Below are 20892 nucleotides of genomic sequence, written 5' to 3'. Positions count from 1 at the left end.
TAAAATTTCATTCAGATATATACAATATTTTATAAAATATTAAATTAAACACAATTTAATTGGGTCTCGCCTATCGCCACATGGCTAGAATGTACTGACATCGTTATGACATATCTCTTCGACACTCATTTTGAATCTGATGATACTTAAGATTAACACTAAAAGGAATGAATTTAGAAATAATATTTGGATAAAGTTCAAATAACTTTAATACTACAACCCAAAACAAGATGGTTTATAGCAAAATGGCAGTAAAGACTTTAAACTAGAGGCCCATGGGCCACATTGCTCACCTGAGCACTGTGGCTAGGAAAAACGCAAAAATCAGATCAGTATTGAAAAGCTTAAATGCATAAGTGGTCCCAACCAACCCCTAAAAGGGGGGGGGATGACTTGAACAAAATTGAATCTACACTTACTTAGGATGCTTACAAATTTTTTTGACTGTGACTTTTTTCCCTACAAGTTTAATATGACGTCATAATGTGTACTGGCTATATTATTTCGTGGGTACCAAGTATGTATTAGACAATAAGTTTTAACTTTCTCTGAATAATTGATATAATCCTTAGGCATTTTAATTAGTTTATTTGCATAGAAATGCCTATACCTAGACTTAACTCATGTGCGTAGATATATCATCAATGCAAGTTTGGTCAACATAGGACTTACATTTACTTGGAAATGAGATCTGCTCCAAAAACTTTAACCTGGTCACTCATCTGGAAAATGTAGGTCAGATCAAGCATCCAAAGCAAGCCTGGTAGTGTGCATCCTTAGATGTATCATCCATTAGGGCTGTCACAGTTCCAAAATTTTTCGGGTCGGGTCGGTTCTGTAAATTTTCGGTTCGGTTTCGGGTTTTTCGGGTCGGGTATTTACATCTATTTTAAACCTTAATTTCATGAATTTAACTTGAAAAATCTTTATTTGTTACATTAAATTTACATTGAAAACAAGTCTTAACCATGCGAACGTCTTGACATCGGTGACTTGGCCTACTATTAGCAACAACCTGACCATTCCTGCTCGTTTTGATAATTATCTAATACTTCCGTGACAAGTGTTTTGTCATTGAACGAAGTAGATTTCAGTTGTGATGTTTATTTATCACTGTTATCGTCATCATTCCTTTGATTTCGACGCCATTTTTTATATTGAACAGACTCTAATATATAAACCAGACCCGAACCGAAATCCAGAAAAATGGAACCAGAACCGAACCGAACAACTTGGACCGCGGTTCTCGGTTATTTCGGGTACTCGTGACAGCCCTATCATCCATACAAGTTTGGTCAACATAGAACTTATAGTTACTTGGAAACGAGATCTGCTCCAAAAACCTTATCCTGCTCCAAAAACTTTAACCTGCTTCAAAAACATTAACCTGGTCATTCTTTAGCTGAAATTGCAGCAACTGAACCTTGACTGGTACAATGAAACACACTAGAGGCATCCTCCATGCACCTCTGATTGATATAGGGCATAGAAGTACTTGAAAAAAAATCTGCTCCAAAAATTTAACCTGGGACGCTGACGCTGAAGGTATTACATAAGCTCCCCCAACAATGAACTTGAATCTACTCTACCTGAGGATGCTTCCAATATGACTAAACATGGCTTTTCTGTTCTTGAAAAGATTTTTTCCGATATATTCTTAGGTTAAACTTTGATCCCCCATCGTGATCCCACCCTTATCCGGGGCTAGCCAGGTAACCCAAGCTTGAATCTACACTACCTGAGGATGCTTCCATATCGACCAGTCATGGCTTTGCTATTCTTGAGAAGATTTTTAAAGATTTTTTCCTATATATTCCTATGTAAAACTTTGATCACCCATTGTGACCCCACCCTAACCCTGGGGGGGGGGGGGGGGGGTGTCATGATTCGAACAAAGTTGAATCTACACTATCTGCGAATGCTTCCATATCAATATGACTTAACAAAGCTTTGCTGTTCTTGAGAAGATTTTTTAAGATATTTTCCTATATATTCCTATGTAAAACTTTGATTGTCCATTTTGGCCCCACCCTACCCCCAGGGGTCATGATTTGAACAAACTTGAATCTACACTACCTGAGGATAATTCCACATGAGTTTCATCTTTCCTGGACTAGTGATTCTCGAGAAGATTTTTAAAAGATGCTATTAATTTTTCACTAATTTTTAATTATCTCCCCTTGGAAGAGGGCATGGCCCTTCATAATATGAACAAACTTGAATCCCCTTCACACAAGGATACTTTGTGGCAAGTTTTGTTTGAAATTGGCCCAGTGGTTCTTGAGAAGAAGTCGAAAATGTGAAAAGTTTACAGACAGATGGACGCCAGACAAAATGTGATCAGAAAAGCTCACATGAGCCTTCGGCTCAGATGAGCTAACAAGGAATATGTAATCTAATAAAAACATCTTTTCTATTAGCATATATGAAAAGGGGCATAACACAATTTTGTTTTTTTCACTTGGAAAAATAGAAAATTGAGTTATTTCCCCTTTCTATATGTCAATAAAATTGATCAATGTAGCAGTCTTTGACTTGATGCCATGGTGCCTGGGAAACTATAGATTAATATTTTTGGCCTAATGTGTAGTTTATGTCTACAAAGTTCAATAAAGTTGTGCTGGAGATCACCTAATAGTATAGTTTACAAGTACAGTAAGTTCATTAATGTTAAGGTGCAGTCGCCTATAAATATGTAGTTTATACGTACAGTTAGTTCATTAATGTTGCGATGGAGATCACCCAATGTGTAGTTTTCTATCTGCATTTCCAGATCATGTTTTTCTTTCTCCTCAGCCAAATGGAGACTTCCAATGTTAACCTGATTCATAATGTCTTTGCGTCTGATCAACATTTTTCTCTGCTTTTCATATTTTTGTTGTTTCCTTTGTTGTTCTCGAACAGCTTCCATTGGTAAAACTGTGTAAATGACATCAATGTGTAAATTTCATCTATAAACACAATAGTATGGAGATATATATTTTAAAAATTATAAAAAAAAAAAAAAAAATTATTACATCTGCATTTGTACTAATATAATCTCTGAGCTAGGTGCTTAAAAAACTTAATGTAGCACTAAATTAAATGAGGTTTTAGTCTTGTATTCACTCATACATGTATTGATCTACAAGCTTTTACGAGCCCACAAGCATCAAACTTTATTTTCTTTTATGCAAACTGTACAAAAATATTAATAATATTTACAAATTCACTAAATTATTTCCAACCAATGCGAATGACATACATTTTAGTAAGTAGCTAAAAAATGCGCAAATTTTTTTATAATTTCAATGAAATATAGATGTGCTTTCTATACATAAACTGTTAACTTATATGCAGTATAACTACATATAGCTGTTTCTGTAGTGCAGTTCCTTTTCACTGGTCAGACTCCAACCTATTACAGTTGATACCTATTCTCAACTGGATGTTCAAAGAAAAAGTTTTTCTTTTGTCTTTTAATTTCAGTAAGGTTTGAACGGCTAAAGGAGTGACAATCAATCCCACTATACTACAATAATTTAACTTACCCTCCCTTTCTTTCTTCTCAAAGAGAAGAGGATTCTGGCGTTCATTATCCAGTGCAGTCAGCTTAATAAGCCCCTTCTTTGGCACCGTGGTCTTAGCTATGGAGACTTCCTCCCGACTGACCGGATGATGACCCAGGACAGTTTTTCGTCCCTGTGGTGTTTCTGCAGGAGAGTGGGTAAGGAACACTTGAGACCTCTGTGAACAAGGATAAGAGAGTAAGATATCTTTTTGTTTTTTAAGTATACTACATGTACATAAATTTTACTGCAAGTTTCAAATTGGTAGCTATAGAGAACAACTCTATTTATAATTTCCTGGCAACAGTTTTCAGGATTTTTGTCACTGAACAAGTGATCTGTATAATAGGTTGCTCATACATGTACATGTATTGTAAATCACCTTTTATTGTTGAGAACTTTATTTTCGCATAATTACGCAAGATGGCCTGCTCATATATATATTTTATTAAAACAGATTATATATAACAATACCCAGAATTTGTGAAAATTTTTCTTGCTTATGAATATTAAATACTTGTCTCACAAATATAAGATGTGAAAATTTGGTGATCTACAGTAATTTGTTTGTTTTGGATTTTTTTTTTTTCAGAACTATGACACCTATCATTTCTTTTCCAAAAATCATCATCAGTGGGAAACCATTTATAATTGTAAACAGTGTATGCTATCAAACTTTGTTTAAATATAAACTCTTAAGTTTTAAAAATACATAGTTAATATTAAAAATGAGAAAACATACATGTATTTCTAAATTCACATACCTCCCTAAGAAATTGTGTAGTTAAAGATTCTGAGGAAAAATTGCTGTGGACATCTAAGTCTGACTTTGACCTGTGGAAACCATACAATAAAACATTCTGCTGACCCTGAAAGAAAACAAATAATATATAAGATGATATGGATCCATACACAATATGCAAATTTAAAGAACATGAAAAACTATACACATAAAAACTATACACTTTTGTTGTATCCATACCTGGAGACAAGATTTTACAGAAAGGCAGTTATCCATAGCATGGCAAATTAAACACAAGATAACATTCAAAATATTATGCTGTAACAGTGAAATTGAATAAATATATTAAACAGAATTTAATCCCTAAATCAAATGACACTGGAGTTGTCCTATGAAGATTGTGCAATCTTTTTAAGTTTACAAACTTCATAGAGGTAGATAATAAGCATGATTTTAGAATTCTAAACTTGAAATTGAGACATACGTTATAACATTTTATGAAATATTCTTCATCGTTATCATTATCATCATTAGGCCAAAATATATAAATGTGTGTATTAAGGGTTTCCAGCTAAAATAAATGAGTATATTATAGGTCAGTTGTATTTTGTTTATTTTTTTAAATTAGTAATTTATGAACTGCTAAGCACAGGTTTTCAAGTACATTAATTTTTCTCACCATAATGCAATATTTTAATGCTTCTCAATTAAAACATTTCATTATGATTGGTCTTTGTACTTTCTCATTTGACAATATTTTAATACAATGCATGCAATAGTGAATCTGTCTGGAGTGGGTACTGATCAATAGGCCTGAGTATCACAAGCTATCTAACAATACGATACATATCAAGATACGGTCATGCGATACAACATGTATCATGATACAGCTGTCAACAATTGAATTAACCATTATATATCTTAACATATTATTCTTTGCTCTCCTCCACAGTTATAGAAAATATAAAAAGAATATCTTGATATTCCTGACCAAAGTTAATAAAAGGTGGATTTATAGTCTTGATACTGTATTTTTTCTTTGCTACCTTTTTTCAGCCATTTTAAAACATTAAAATTTGTTAGGTTGTATGTAGAAGTTTCAAACAAAACAATGAAAATTATCTTGTACTGTATCATGATATATATATGATGATACCATACGTGTATCATGAACCCTTGAGATCAATACGATCGATGTATTGCTGTATCGTTACACCCCTACTGATCATGCAATGTATTTTTTCAGCATTTTTTTTTAATGCCTAAAAAACGTCTGCTAAGAGATCCTTAACTTATAAATTTTTGGCCAAGTAACATGTACAGGTTTTTGCAGGATGCAGAATTTCAAATCTTAATTTGAATTTTAAAAAGACAAGAAAAACAAGAGGACCAATGGGCCATAATCCTAAGTCACCTTGACCCTGCTTATGAACATACTTCAGTCTTCTTTACATGAGGATGCTTGAATATAAAACTGAAATAAATCATGACCAATGTTGTTCTTTTCAAGATTTTTTAAAATTATTTTCTTTATTCTCTATGATGACCCCACCCTATCCCTAGGGGTCAAAAACTTGAATCTACTAGGAGTGAAACGGTTCACCGCGGTATCGATGCACCGCGGTATTTTTTCTCGGTTTGATACACGGTGCAAAATCTCCAATTTTCGGTTCGGTTCATTTTTCTGTCGGGATCGTTATTCAGTCGGGTTTGGCATAAGGTATAACACATTACTCAGAAAAAATAAGTATAGAAAACGTAAATTTTTGATGACTGATAGCTTGTAAAATAATTTTTGACAGTCAAATAATTTTAATCAATTTCTTCTAGTTAATTTGCAAATAAAATTCGTAAAATATGTGACTAGATTTAGAAAAAGAAAGCATAAAACAACGTAGAATTTGTTTCCTTCTATCAAAATGTATCGTATCGAAAATAACCGAACCGAGACAAAATTATACAATACGTATCGAACCGTGAAGGAGGTGTATCGTTTCACCCCTAGAATCTACATGACCTGATAATGGTTGCATATTAATATCACTAATCTTGGCCCTATCAGTTTATTAATAAAAGAAAGATTCTGAAAGAGATCTTTACCCATATATTCCCATGTATTACTTTGATATACCCTATTGTAGCCCCACCCAATCTTATGGGGGGTCATGTTTTGAAAAAAATAGAATCTGCACTATCTAAGGATGCTTGCTCGTTATTATCACTTACTGTACATTTACATAAATTGACAAATTTAGCGCAATCACTGGGTATTGAGTGGTTGGTGCAATCATGAATTCGCATACCAGCTCAGGTGAGCTAAAAAAATAATAATAATGTACTTATAATTTTTAATGTGATATTGTTATGGTAATCATCAGTTATATAGTGACTTTAAAACACATTTACTACTGCAATGATGTGTACCCTGCTAAACACATACATATAACATGACTGTATCTATAATGCACAATTTACAAAAGGCATTTATATTATTTCCGTATCTTTGCTACAAGTTCTTTAGGTTTAGAAATTCAATAAAATAAATACATCATATTTAAAAATGATTCATGCATAACATAAAGGATCAGCATTCGGTGAATTGCCCTTTTTGAGATTCCTCTAAACAGACTCTGTATGATGTGTTAATTTACCTTAATGTGATCGATCAAGATCATAAGCTATGGACCCTCTTCAACAAACACAACAATTCATCCCAAGAGACCCCTAAATACTTTCCTTTCTAAGATGTTTGAAAAGAAAATTTCTCAAAAACATTTCAAACAACACTCTCCCTAATCCTGCTTTGAAAAAAGGCAGAAATTTTGAACCCAGCCTAATCTACCCCTTTCAGACAAAATACAAAAATTAAATGAGTATCAAAATATGTCGTATTGGCTGGTGGAGACAAATACCTGTACTATGTGAATCATAAAATGGGAAATATTTAAAGGGGGGAGCAAATCTGTGGATGGACAGTAAAACAAATTGTTTTACTGCAAATTCTTGTGGGCTCTTAATAATTATACTTGTAGCTACCAGTCTGTTACTACTGTATATACTTGCATATAAGTCAGTTTTATGGGAGTTAAACTTTGGTCAAAAACTCTTTATCCGACTTATACGCGAGTTATAAAAAGATTGGTATTTTAGCAGGTCAATCCCTCTAATCTAAACTTAAAAAATACAACCAACTTATAGGTGGACCGACTTATAGCTAGTGTATACTATACGGTATACAATAGCTTCTGAAATGCCATTGTATTCATTTCTTTAAACAAAACTTTAATTTTAAATTTTATATGCAACCGACTTATAGGCGGACCGACTTATAGGCGAGTGCATTCGGTATACAATAGATTCTGAAATGCCATTGTATTCATTTCTTTAAACAAAACTTTAAATTTTAATTTATATGCTCTCTGTATTAAATTCAAGTGGTTAGCAAACATTAAGTTTAAAGATTCTCTCAATTTCATCAACTGTTAACCTACAAGATTAAGTTTGAATGCTTTAAAAAAAAAAAAGTATTAATATTTGAACAACTCTAAGCTAAATTAAAAATTTTAATGTAAAAATAAAATAAATGTCTTTAAGATTTTTAACAGTTTATGCTTGGACTTTCATATTTCACATGTGTATTCCTTGTGACAAGGTCTTTCCTTGAGTACCAACATTTTTGGACTTTTGACCTTGGATTAAGACCTTCTTTCAAAAAAAAATTAATAATAACCTTAGCCATTTCTTTTGAACAGTTGGTGCTAAGGCTTTCATATTTCATGTGTATTCTTTTTGATGACCTTTTTTGGAGTACCAACATTTTTGACCTTTTAACCTTGAACTTAAGAGTTTGATCTACCTTTTAAAAACTTTAATTTTGGCCTCAACTTTTGAATCAATGGTGCTAGGGCTTTTCATATTTACCTGTGTATTCTTTGTGACAAGACCTTCCCTTCAGTACCAACATTTTTGACCTCATGACCTTGACCTTAAAGTTTGACCTACTTTTGGATTTTTTTTTACCTTGGCCATAATTTGAGAACAGTTGGTGCTTAGGCTTTCATATTTCACTTGTATATTCTTTAATTTGTGACAAGTCTTTCTTTGGGTACTAACATTTTTACCTTTGGTTTAGATCCTTGAGGTTTGACCTAGCTACTTTTAAAAAACTTTAACCTTGGTCATAACATTTGACCTGCTAGTGCTAGGGCTTTAATATTTCACGTTTACTCTTTGTGGCAAGACGTTTCCTTGCGTACCAACATTTTCGACCTCACGACCTTGACCTTAGAGTTTGCCCTACTTTGCTATTAAATTCATTCCTTAAGGAAGTCCAATCCATAGTTTTTGAAAATCGGGAGCTGTTAATTGAAAATGCTCACAAAAATGTCTCCGAATTCTAAAAGTAATGTGTATTTACCTATGGTATTTCTTCAAAGTTTATCACTGAAGTTAATCATATAACATATGGAAAATAATCAAATCTCAAATATATTTTCAGGAAAAGTGAATAAAAGCTTCTTCTAATTGAAATCTGATCAACAAATATATTTAACAATAAAAAACTATAGGTATCCAGTCATTTGGAGAAAATTGTATGTACTTTTATACTTATATGGTACTTTAGTTCTCTTCTATTTTCTTCAATTCTTATAAATACATAGTGTAAAAAGCTTGTGCTATCATTGCAAGACATCACAGATCACGTCTAATTTCTTACCATGCTAAGAAACATTTGTATCTAAGCCTAAATCAATAGAAATTTGATTTCTCGATCTAAAATGTATTTATTTTTGTACTTTCATGGGCTACATAAAATATCAAGTTTTTACAAGACCGTTTCTAAGCCTTCAAATAACCTTGAATCGCATCGAGATGCATGAAATGAAAATTGTTGCAAGAAATGATTTCAATTTCAAGCTTCATTTGGAGACTTTTCGAATTAAATTATAATTTTAAGAGTTATTGCTCCTGGCTGAGGAGCGGATATCCTTAAATCAAACTACAATGATGTTAATTAACTAATATAAAAATGAGCTACAGGAAATTATTTCCTCTTTTGATAACATTATCATTTGTTTCAATTCGAGGATTTCATAACCAATGAGCTGTCAAGAAAAAAAATGGATTCAAGAAATGCTACCTCAATGTCTTGTTCAACTTGTTTCACATCTTGGTAAGCACAAGCCTGACAGAATTTCCGAGATCGTTTTGGTCTCTCAACTGCAGTAAAACAACGTCTAGTGGAATAAGTTTTGCGACTTGGACATGCTGAACTTATAGCACTAACAGCACTCTTGTTTCGAGACACCATTGCCTTCCTTTTAGTTTCCATGCAACTGTCAATCGAATTATCAACTTCTGAAACACCCTGTATACTTATGGGAATTACATGAAGTTCAATTCTGGTTGGCGTTCTGGACTCCTCCATACTTCACAAAAATACAATAATGCTGTACAGTTTTCACCAAAAATTAATCCACAAATTGGGAAATCAAATCCTAATAATTTTTCAATGTTTGTTATTTTCACTGGAATTTGTAAATTGTCGGATTAAAATTAAATTCTATCCAAAAACACATTGTAACATCCTTTTTATTGAAGAATCAAAATGGCACTTTTAAATATTCTCAATCCATTTGCAGTCCTACAATGATAATGCATGCATTAACTTCTATCCTGGATCAGTAACATCAAGGGAAAAAAAACAGCAATAAAGATTTGCAGTTTTTGCTTATATCACATATTTTTTATGAGAATTCCCTCGCACCAGTTTCCCTGGCCTTTGATGTCTCTAAAGCCCCTTTCTAGAACCAGAAATAATACCTTGTGATTCGACTTATCAAAGTTTCATGAGGTGCTGTTTGCCTGATCAATATCTCAATATACCTTTTGCAATCCAGTTCAGAAAACTAGTTCATTAATATTGTAAAAAGTTTAGGTATAACTATATTCAACCAATTTACATGCTTTTTTCAATACTTATTTTGCAAGTCCTTTAAATGTTACTAAAAATGCTATTCTTCTCTGGTACTGATAAAAATCTAACTTACCCAATTGGAAACCTTATAATCTCTTCATTAAGTACAAATTTCCCTGTGAATTTGGGACATACATAAATACACTTCCTATCATTTTTTTTTTATTTCATAATGGCAATATTTCCACTCCAAAAGGTTCTGCTCCATGAGAAAAATGACAGATTTTATCCTGTTTATTTGACTAATTAAGGTAATTGTCAGCATATAATCTCTCTTCATTTACTTTAATTACCATTTCTTTTGGCCAATGACTTCCGATTGTTTCCATAAATTGATACTTTAATACTGCACAAGCAATAAAATATCAAACACAGGTTTACTGCAATAGACCTCTTAACATATTTTCTCTGCTATTTGTAAAGCAGTTTGTTCTAAATATTGATTTTGGCCATAAAAACTATTTACTTGGCCATCAATTGCTTCGACTGTCAAAGTCATATAGGACCAAAATTCAAAGAGAGAGGGGGGAATTGTTTTGTTTCTATCTTAGCGACAACACATGGGTGCAGCACCCATGGTGCAAAGTTGGCATGTGAAACATGCCGTTTTTTCCTTTCTCATTTTTAAATCCTGCCAATTCAAAGCCTGGAATTAATCTTAAGATAATGCCTCTTTAAAATAACACCTCCTTAGACAGTAAACAAATTGTTGACAATTTCACAATGACCTGCCGTGATAATCCTTAGTTGTCTAAGAAAGTTTAAAATCCTAGTCAGTTATGGCACTTAAGTTATTTCTGTAATTGACCTGTGATATAATCTATTAGGTAATGATCAATATCTACAATTATCATCCTTTTAATATTTTTAAACAAATTATTTTGCCAAATATTGAAATTATCGTAATTTGGAAATCAGTATTTGAGATTTATCTTATATTCTGATTTAAAAAAAAAAAAAAATCACTTACCATGCAATAATTAGCTTAATGAATAAACTCAAATTATCCACATATATATATTTTTAAAAAATAATATTGTCCTCATCAGTTAATATTCAGTCACACACATTCCCCAAATCACTCCTGCAGTTACTTTAATCCTCACAATAGAAGCAGCTATTAAAGGAACCAGCATGGGATGTTTAAAGTCCATACAAAGATTCAAATAAAACACAATCCACAGATCTTATATATTCCCTAATTATGTGTTCCTGGATTCAAAACAAGCATTGTCAATTCTGGAAAGAGAATCCCTCTATACAGAGCCCAACATATTATGCAGCACCATGAAACACATACAAACACAATGCAAAGGAACTCAATGGTTTTTAATCCCCTCTTGAAATCAATTGGAGAACAGCCCAATTTGTGTACTCCAATATTTTGTCAATAAGTATTATGAAATTACATTAATATTTAAATTTCCTTTTTTTTCTAGATATCTTTGAATCTTTCAAAGGCATCTAGACCAACACTGATTTACCGAGTGTGAGAGACTCCATGCTGAACTTTTTCCAACTACGTCACCAAGATTAATTTTTATTTTATTTTGAATTGCCGTCCATTATTTCATTGATTAAAATGAATGTTTAAATGCACATAATTACAAGGCACTCAAACTTCAAATAAATCTCTTTAGTGTTTTAAGATATTAATTATGTAGAGTTTATTTACTTATCTCATAATCTCCAGAGCACTCAGTCCTAAATGGAATTGGTCATATCAAGTTACTTATGTGCAGAGTCTATGTAATCTATTTCATTATAGTAAATTGCAAAAAAGTGCTTAAGTAAGATCTGTCACCTTAAAGATCCTATCTTCATAAATTCTTTTACCAATAATATTACATGTACCATTGAAATGCACACTGCAGTGGGGTTTCTTTAGGCCAGCTCAAATTAGAAATTCATGTCGAAATTAAATTGCTCAAGAAAATCACCTCATATTAAGAATTTTAAATTAAAATCTTAATATCAAACTCCTCCATGTTTATTTTTCCATCAAAATTCTAGCACAAGTTATTCTTGGACATTTTACAACAAAAAATAAATTTAAGTAGTGATCACTTACGTTGTTTTAATAAAATTATACACCTTCTGGTGCAAATGCTGACACCCACTTGCCAAATATCATATTAAGCCTTAATTACAAGCTAATACATTCTACCCTGGAAAAAAATTTGGCCAAAAAAAGGTAAAAATAATTAAAACTAAGAGATAAAAGATCAAATATGCCAATATGACTCATTTCATTACAATAATATGTCCTTAAAGCATCTGCTCTAGAGTCCTAGAGGAAAGAGCTGATCCTTACGTCATGGGTTCGAATCCACTGCGGGACGTGGAACTCAGTCCTTCAGATAAGACTGTATAAACGGAGGTCCCGTGTCGCCGTAGGTGTTGGCACGAAAAGATCCCTCAATACTCAATGGCCCTGAGTGCCGAGTATAGGTGTAAATTTGCAGCTCTCCACCAACAAGTGGTGGCATCTCCCATGAGTGAAAAATTCTCGAGAGGGATGTTAAACAACATACAAACAAACAAAAACCTTCTGACTGTGGATATTCTTATTTTCGACATCAAAATCACTAGGGGTCTTCTTTTAGCTATTATAAAGAATTTATAAAATTCATTGCAAAAGGACTTCTGGAAACTATCAATGCTGTATATGAATTTATCACCTGTACCTTTCAATATTTGACCTCAAAACCAAATGAGTAATAGTTGAAAGTGATTTCAAGGATTTCTAACAGAGTATTTTATATTGCATCTCTTCAAAGTCAGCATTCTTTTTCCCCCAAACAGAATGACCAAACGCTTCAGTTGGTCAAACTAAAAGAATGTTTTAGCACACATTCACATCTAATGCAATCATTCACTTATTATAATACTAAACCCAATGAACCTTCCAAATAATTAAATGTTTGGTCATTAAGTATCAGCCACAGAGATTATACTGCAATGAAGAACATGAATAATGCAGAACATAGCACTAAAACAAAGCTTCTGGCATGACTTGGACAAAGTTGGTCAGTACAATCAGTGGGTTTTCTGTACTAAGTGTACATATATATATAGGTAAAATAAAGAGAGGAAATGAATGGCATTCATTGACCTTTCCATTCTACAGTATATTAGTTAAAGATCTACACCACAAGATCTAGGTTACAGAGTACACCTAATGTTAGCTTTTTGGAAGAAATATGTGAATACCCTAATAAAGCTATCTATAGTTGTGATAGAAATAGTATGTGAAGAATGAATTATGTAGTTGTTGAAAGGTACATATATTCATTTCACATTCTTGCAATATGATTACCAAATAGTTTGGGGGGAAATCTTTTTTGGCTTCCACATGTAATTTATAAATGATAAAACAGAATGTGAATCCCCCCTCAAGAAAAGCCATGTAAATCCCATATTTTTTTTTAATATCTTAAAAAATCTACCTTTAATGTAAATTTAAATTTATTGACTTGAATTAGCTGTCTAAATTCACAAGATGTTAATGCAAAAAAAAAAAAAATGATGAATTTATTGACTTGAAATGTCCAATTCACAAGTTCTTACTGGAAACAACTTTTCTAATGGATTTTGATATTAAGCATAATGTCAAGGTACCACTGCATATTCAGCTCTTTAAGGATCCCCCATGCACCTACAATGCTGAATCCCTGATATTCTTACTGTACACAATTAGTAAAACCCACATATAGCAAAGTGCTCAAACAGTTTTGCTTTGTTAAAAATGTAATTGGTAATATCTGTTAAGTTCACAATACATTTTTAAAACCACAGGGAATGAAAATCTTTTTGTTGTAAACATGAATTTGTTATAAGCATGTTTGATATAAGTGTGTTTTAGTGTACTAGGGAGTTTTGTAATCCCATTTCCCTCATATTCACTTCATCAACGTTGGACCCACTTATGATAAATATAAATTTTGAAGTCTTAGAATTAAAACTCCTGAATTTTTTAATAGAGAATTTTCATAACCTTTCTAACTTTAATGGATGGATATATTAAGGACTATACATTTTAGCAGGCAGATGGATAGACAGGTCAATTACAAATGTACATGTAACAGGGCATTTAGACTTAATTAAAGATTATCCTTTTTCCAGTATTTAAATTCACTTGATATCTGAATCAGTAATTTTTTTTCTTCCAGGGTCATACATTATCTATATCATTTAAAGCTAATTCTTAATGCATGAATGTACTCTTTTTGTTTAAAATAACCAGCTTTACTTTAACACTTTAATCCATTCCAGATCAACATCCAGATGATAAATTCCAGCACAATCAAAGATCAGATTTTAAAATTCTTCAAGGGTCTGACAAGACAAAAATCTTAGTTTTGTTCAAGTGCATTTTATTATATCTGAATTGACTGCCGATACACGCATTCAACAGGTGTAATGGATACGTGTATCAAGTATCTTGGCAGACGACAGATCTCTTATCAGAAATTAATGCGTTGTTAGACCTGTTGCCAAAGTTGTCCAAATAAAGTATTAAACAATTGTATTCAAAGTGTTGTGGCAGATTTTTTCTGACTGAAGTTAACAGTAAAGAATGCATACTTGTTACATGTTAAATAGGACACTTACCAATTCAAATATTAACAGAATGCACAGTGTTCATTTTAGATGAGATCTTTACTCTTTTTAAACAGTACCATAAGCTAAACTAGAAATATGTCCATAGGACACGAATGCCTCGCCGAGGTTATATTAGTAATGCAACATAAAAATTTGTATTAGTGTAAGAAATTTGATGAGAATATCTTGATTAGTTTCTTTAAAATTGAAATCTAAAAAAGTTGGATAAAGATGATAAATTCTCACCAAATTATGTTTAAGTGCATAAGCTAACATAAATATCTCTTAAATGGTTTCTTTAAAACTAAGCAAAATGCAAATTTAAGAAAAGTGAGGTCAAGGTCACAGGAAAGTTCAAGGTCAAACATTTTTGATGCAGTTGAATAGTTCTCAAACATACGTATCAGCATATTAAGTTTGATAAAAATATTTTGAATGATTTATTTAAAACCGAACTAAACACTTATTTAAAATAAATGAAGTTAAGGTCAAAGGAAAGGTCAAGGTCAAAAAATTTCATGCAGTTGAAAAGCTTACATCAGTATGTATTAGCATATGAAGTTTGATAAAAATATTATGAATTGTTTCTTTAAAACTGAGTTAAACACAAATTGATAAAAGTGAGGTCAAGGTCAAATGAAAGGTCAAGGTCAAAAATGTTGAAGCAGTTGAATTGCTTACATCAGTATGTATCAGCATATGAAGTTTGACTCTAATTTAAGAAAAGTGAGGTCAAAAAGGTCAAAGGAAAGGTCAAAGTCAAAATTGTTGATGCAGTTGTATATCGCTAATCAGTATGTATCAGCATATGAAGTTTGATAAAAATATCTTGAATGGTTTCTTTAAAAGTGAGCAAAACACTAATTTAAAAAAAGTGAAGTCAAGGTCAAAGGAAAGGTCAAGGTTAAAAAATGTTGATGCAGTTGAATAGCTCTCATCAGTATATGTATCAACATATGAAGTTTGATTACACTATCTTGAATGGTATTTTTAAATCTGAGCTAAACACTTATTTAGGAAAAGTGAGGTCAAGGTCAAAGGAAAGGTCAAAGTCAAAAAATGTTGATGCAGTTGCATAGCGCTCATCAATATCTAACAGCATATGAAGTTTGATGAAAATATCTTGGATAGTTTCTTTGAAAATGAGCTTTTAACTGAGCTAAATGCAAAGCGCGATGGAAGGACAGATGGAAGGATGGAAGGACAGAAGACGGACATGACAAACACTATATGCCCCGGCCATATTCAAAGCGGGGCATAAAAATAATTTTTTTTATATGAATCAGAACAATAACATATTGTCTTTAAATATCACTCTTTATTTTCCTGTTTTATGACACTGTAGGATTTTCATTGTTCATGGAAAAATTACAAATAAAAAGTACAGTCAAAACTCATTATCTCGAACTCAATGGGACCGAGAAAAAACTTGAAGATATCTGAGGATTCGAGATATCCAGGGTAAAATACTTGAAGAATAAGGGGTTGGACTTCCAAATCACTTCGATATATCCATGGACTTCGAGATATCAGTATTCGAGATACTGAAATTCAACTGTTTTTTATTTCATTATCACTACCTTTCTAATAGGCTCTCTGTTAAGCAATTACCATGTTTGTATCATTTTTATTTCTTAAATTTACATAATAATTATACTTTTGTCTAAATATTATGCAAATATGTACATAATATTCAGAATGTTCTGCTTTTGACTTGTAAACCTATATAGGCACTGGTATGGAATGAAGATGGCACATATATAAATCTAGACAAAAGCTCTATCTTCTCTTCCCCATATTTTCATAAAGACAAAAGCAAACTATTAATTCTTCCTAATCACCACTATGATGGTGGTGGTCTTTGACTTTAATAAAATACTAACAAAGAAATGCTAACAATGACAAGATTTAAATACCTCATCACTCCAGCTAAATTTAAAACCTCACAGATGACATTACTTATTGTTTGCAGAGAACGGTATTTAAAAAAAATATCAATACTAAAATTTGCGTGGTGATTAATTATGGCCATATAAAATCATCATTTTGTCAGTTTCCACAAAAGTTCCTTGGCATGCTTTGTTTTAATTATAAGGACTAAATTTATTGCTCATTTAGCAAGTCATCTACTTTACAAATCTCAGATTTGATCAGACTTGCATATATGTCATAGCCTTTTTTACCTAAAAAGAATTAAAATTTTAAATACAGTGAACACGTTACAATACTTGCTGTGATAAGCTTCCAGGTCACTGAAAAAAGCAAAATGGGAAGGGAGGGAACTATCAGATTTACCTTATATTGAAAAAAGTTCACAAGGTTGGCTTATACATTGTATACAGAAATACACAAAGAAAACATTTTTAGGAAGCTTCTATTAAAACTATTTACCAATTGATTTACATTTATTAAGTCTCTTTTTTTTTCAGATTGAAAATAGTATGTTGTAGCAAAATGTTGGGAAAAATAAAATTTAGCTTCATAAACTTGAACAAAAAATGTCTCTACAGTACAAGGAGATAATTACATGTTACTTCTATGAAGAAAGAAACAAGTTCCTTTCCAATATACTGGTGTTTATCAACTTGATAAAATTGTAGTTAAAAAAACATAGGTAATCAGAGATTACAGACCCCACCTTAGCGAAGTAAGGCAAAGTCCCACACTAAACAATAATCTAGTTATGTGCATCCCTATAGATGTAACATTTATGCACTTTTGGTCTGACAGGGCTTGCAGTTAATTGGGAATGGACAAAACTAAAAACTTTACACTAGTCACTAATCCAGAAAATGTAAGTCAAATTCAGCATCTGAAGCAAGTTTGAGAGTGTTCATCCTGTGATGCATCATCCATGCAAGTTTGGTTAAGATAGGCATTATAGATTCTTGTAATGGACCTGCTCCAAAAACATAACCCTGGTCACTCATCTGGAAAATATAGGTCAGATCCGAAGCAAGTCCAGTAGTGTGCATCCTTAGATGTATCATTCATGCAAGTTTGATCAACATAGGCTTATAGTTACTTGGAAATGAGACATGTTCCAAAAACTTTAACCTGGTCACTCATCCGGAAAATGTAGGTCAGATCCAGCATTTGAAGCAAGGCCAGTAGTGTAGAAGCTTAGAATATATATCATCCATGCAAGTTTGGTCAATAAAGGGCATATAGTTACTTGGAAATGAGATCTGATCCAAAAACTTTAACCTGATCACTCATCCAGAAAATGTAGGTCAGATCCAGCATCTGAAGCAAGCTTGGTAGTGTGCATCCTTAGATGTATCATCCATGCAAGTTTGGTCAACATAGGGCTTATAGTTACTTGGAAATGAGACCTGCTCCAAAAACTTTAACCTGCTCATAAAACATTAACCTGATCATTCCTTAGCTGAAATTGCAGCATCTGAAACCTTGACTGGTACAATGAAATATACTAGAAGCATCTTCCATGCATCTCTGATTAATGTAGGGCACTGAAGTACTTAAAAAGAAAACTGCTCCAAAACCTTTAACCTGGGACACTGATGCCGACACCGATGCCAAAGCCAAGTGTATCACATAAGCTCTCCCCAACTTTGTTGAGGTGAGCTAAAAATTGGGAAAGCTACCATTTGAGATTACATATTTCCATCAACCTTGGAACTGTTGTTAGCTTACCTATATAGTTTGTTAATATATGATATACAAGTATAGTTTGTTAATAAATGGTATACAAGTATAGTTTGTTAATAAATGATATACAAGTAACAGTGTTACTTCTCAGCTCCTCTGCACTTGATAAGGACCCCATCCTACAAAGTCTAGTCCAGTCTACTAATCAGCTCTAATTTTTTTCTTTTTGCATTCTACTTACCAGATCTTTTTTTTTTCTTTTTTTTCAGGCAATGAGGACCCCATCTTACAAAGTCTCTAGTGCATTCTACTTGACCAGATTTTTCTTTTTTTGTGGGCAATGAGGACCCCATATCCTGTGTAATCTTTGTATGCTACTCACCAGATCTTCTTTACTCAATGAAGACCCCATCCCCTGTGTAATGTTTGTATACTACTCACCAGATCTTCTGCACTCAATGAGGACCCTGTCCTGTGAAGTCTGTGATAATCATATGATGTATTTCTGCCTCCAGAACTGTGAAAAAAGAAGTCATATTTAATTCAGTTCATGTACTTTGCAAGTTTCTACTATAAGACTACCAAAGATCTTTACATTAATCTGGATATCACCCAGGATTTTGTTTTGAGACTTGAGTTGGCCCCCTTTATTCTGAATGGTTTTATCAATTTATGTGAAACTCTTTTCAGCCCTACCCAGCTCAAATGGCAATGATTTGAAAAATCTTGAATTTAAATAACATTAGAATGCTTGCATATATCAATCTAAAGCCTACAGAATTTTCAACATTAGAATATTGTGAACAAAGGGTCCATACTTTTTTTTTTACTACATGAGTAGAAACTATCTGGTACTTCCAAGTTCACTCATATCAAAAGGATAACCTATACACAAGCAGAAGGAGTTTTAATGTTGGTGATGTTAAAAACACCTTACTTTTCATTTAAGATAAATCACCTATGCCTTTCAAAATAAATAATTTATACTCATACCAATTCAGCAGAAACAAATTATAATGAACTTAGGATAAGTATGGTATAAATAAACTGGGGACTCTTCCTATCAAATATTCTGTCTTCATGCAATTCATATATGAATAAGGTTCCTTGCAAACATGAAATCTGATTTCTCAAAATGTGGCCTCTGAGGCTAGCAAGTCTTTGAGTTTTGTATATTGTAATAAATGGAAGTTTTCTGTGTATTAATCACTAAGTAGTAGCATATCTACATTATTTGACAGGACTCAATCAAAATAAAAAAACAAAATTATTTTTGAGACATTGGTCTTTGAGTTCAGTCAATACAAGTACTCTTTCGATTGCAAGTTGAAAAGTGAGTGGTCTAATGGTGATATGATGCACACATGAATAAAAGGGTATTCAATCTGCCTCACCCATAGTATTTTTGCAGACTTCCTGACATAATGGCCTGTTCCATTGCCCTTTTCTTCTGGTGCTTTTTGAAGGATCTGTAGATCATCTCAAAGTCATTGTGCTGTTGGTATGAAAATATACCTATTATAATATGTAGTTTAGTCCAGTTACATTACTCTCTTGGTCTTTGAAGACGATTTAGGCCAAAAAAATTAATCTTTACTTTCTCAGGCCAAAATTTTCCAAATTCAATGCGGCAGGCAGTTTTTTTTTTTTTTTTCAGGAAGCAGGTGTCATCTCTGTTCTTGTCAGTTGATAAATAAAATGATGGCATCAACTGAGTCTTCCTTTCTTTGTTCTCTTACATTAATTATAATATGTACTCAACTTTAAATAATGTTATTCCAAATGTTTGTATAAAAGTTAAATTCATAAAATAGAGTGTTAACAAGAAATGCTGATAGAAGGGAAAAACTCAATTTTCTTTTTCAACTTGGATTAAAAAAAGACAATTCAGTTATTTCCCTTTACAATTTGTCAATAAAACTGATCAATAAGGCACTGTTTGATCTTATGCGGGGGTGCCTGAGAAACTATAAATTAATTCTTTCTGCCTTAAAGTACAAAGATAAGGTACTTTGTCTCATTCTGATTTATATATGACTGCCGTCATGAGAAAAGGGCCCTTAAGGTCAAAATTTCACAAATTGACTTTTTGGTATTTTTTGATAGCCTGACTCTTTCTGATTGCAAAAATACATAACTTTTATAAATATCTCACTTTTTCTATATTTTATGAGCATTTTAGTAAGGCGCCTCAAAATAACGTTGACGTTACTCACTGAAAACGTAATGACGTCGCGTGCGTCAAATTCAGTTTCCTAACATTCTTAAAATTATTTAAATAACTTTAATCGTTTTGACACAAATAAACTTGAAAAAAAATGATTTCTTCTTCCAAGCTTCTAGTATGTAATTATTCCTAAGGAAAGTCGACTTTATTCATACTATTTTAGAGACAGATTTAGTGATAT

General features: G+C 32.4%; 1 protein-coding gene across 2 annotated transcripts in view; it reads right to left on the bottom strand.

The window, feature by feature from the left end:
* Window positions 1-20892, bottom strand: part of LOC133181053 (DNA ligase 1-like) — a 60071-nt gene that overhangs the window by 10351 nt on the left and 28828 nt on the right. Inside the window, exons 25-29 of one of the 2 annotated variants that reach the window (XM_061315593.1) lie at window positions 19879-19979; window positions 18926-19001; window positions 4313-4417; window positions 3531-3726; window positions 2711-2919 (exon numbers count right to left, since the gene is read on the bottom strand). In XM_061315593.1, the coding sequence (XP_061171577.1) occupies window positions 2711-2919; window positions 3531-3726; window positions 4313-4417; window positions 18926-19001; window positions 19879-19979 (687 nt within the window). Of the gene's footprint in view, window positions 1-2710; window positions 2920-3530; window positions 3727-4312; window positions 4418-9717; window positions 9935-18925; window positions 19002-19878; window positions 19980-20892 lie in introns of those variants that run through there. The other variant, XM_061315594.1, reaches the window with a different exon arrangement.

Source organism: Saccostrea echinata, unplaced genomic scaffold (genome assembly GCF_033153115.1).
Source record: "Saccostrea echinata isolate AGI-Se365-2 ecotype Australia unplaced genomic scaffold, CSIRO_AGI_Sech_v1 ptg000008l, whole genome shotgun sequence".
In the NCBI taxonomy this organism is placed as follows: domain Eukaryota; kingdom Metazoa; phylum Mollusca; class Bivalvia; order Ostreida; family Ostreidae; genus Saccostrea; species Saccostrea echinata.
The sequence above is the reverse complement of the archived record's forward strand: the minus strand, read 5'-3'. Positions and strand labels throughout refer to the sequence as shown.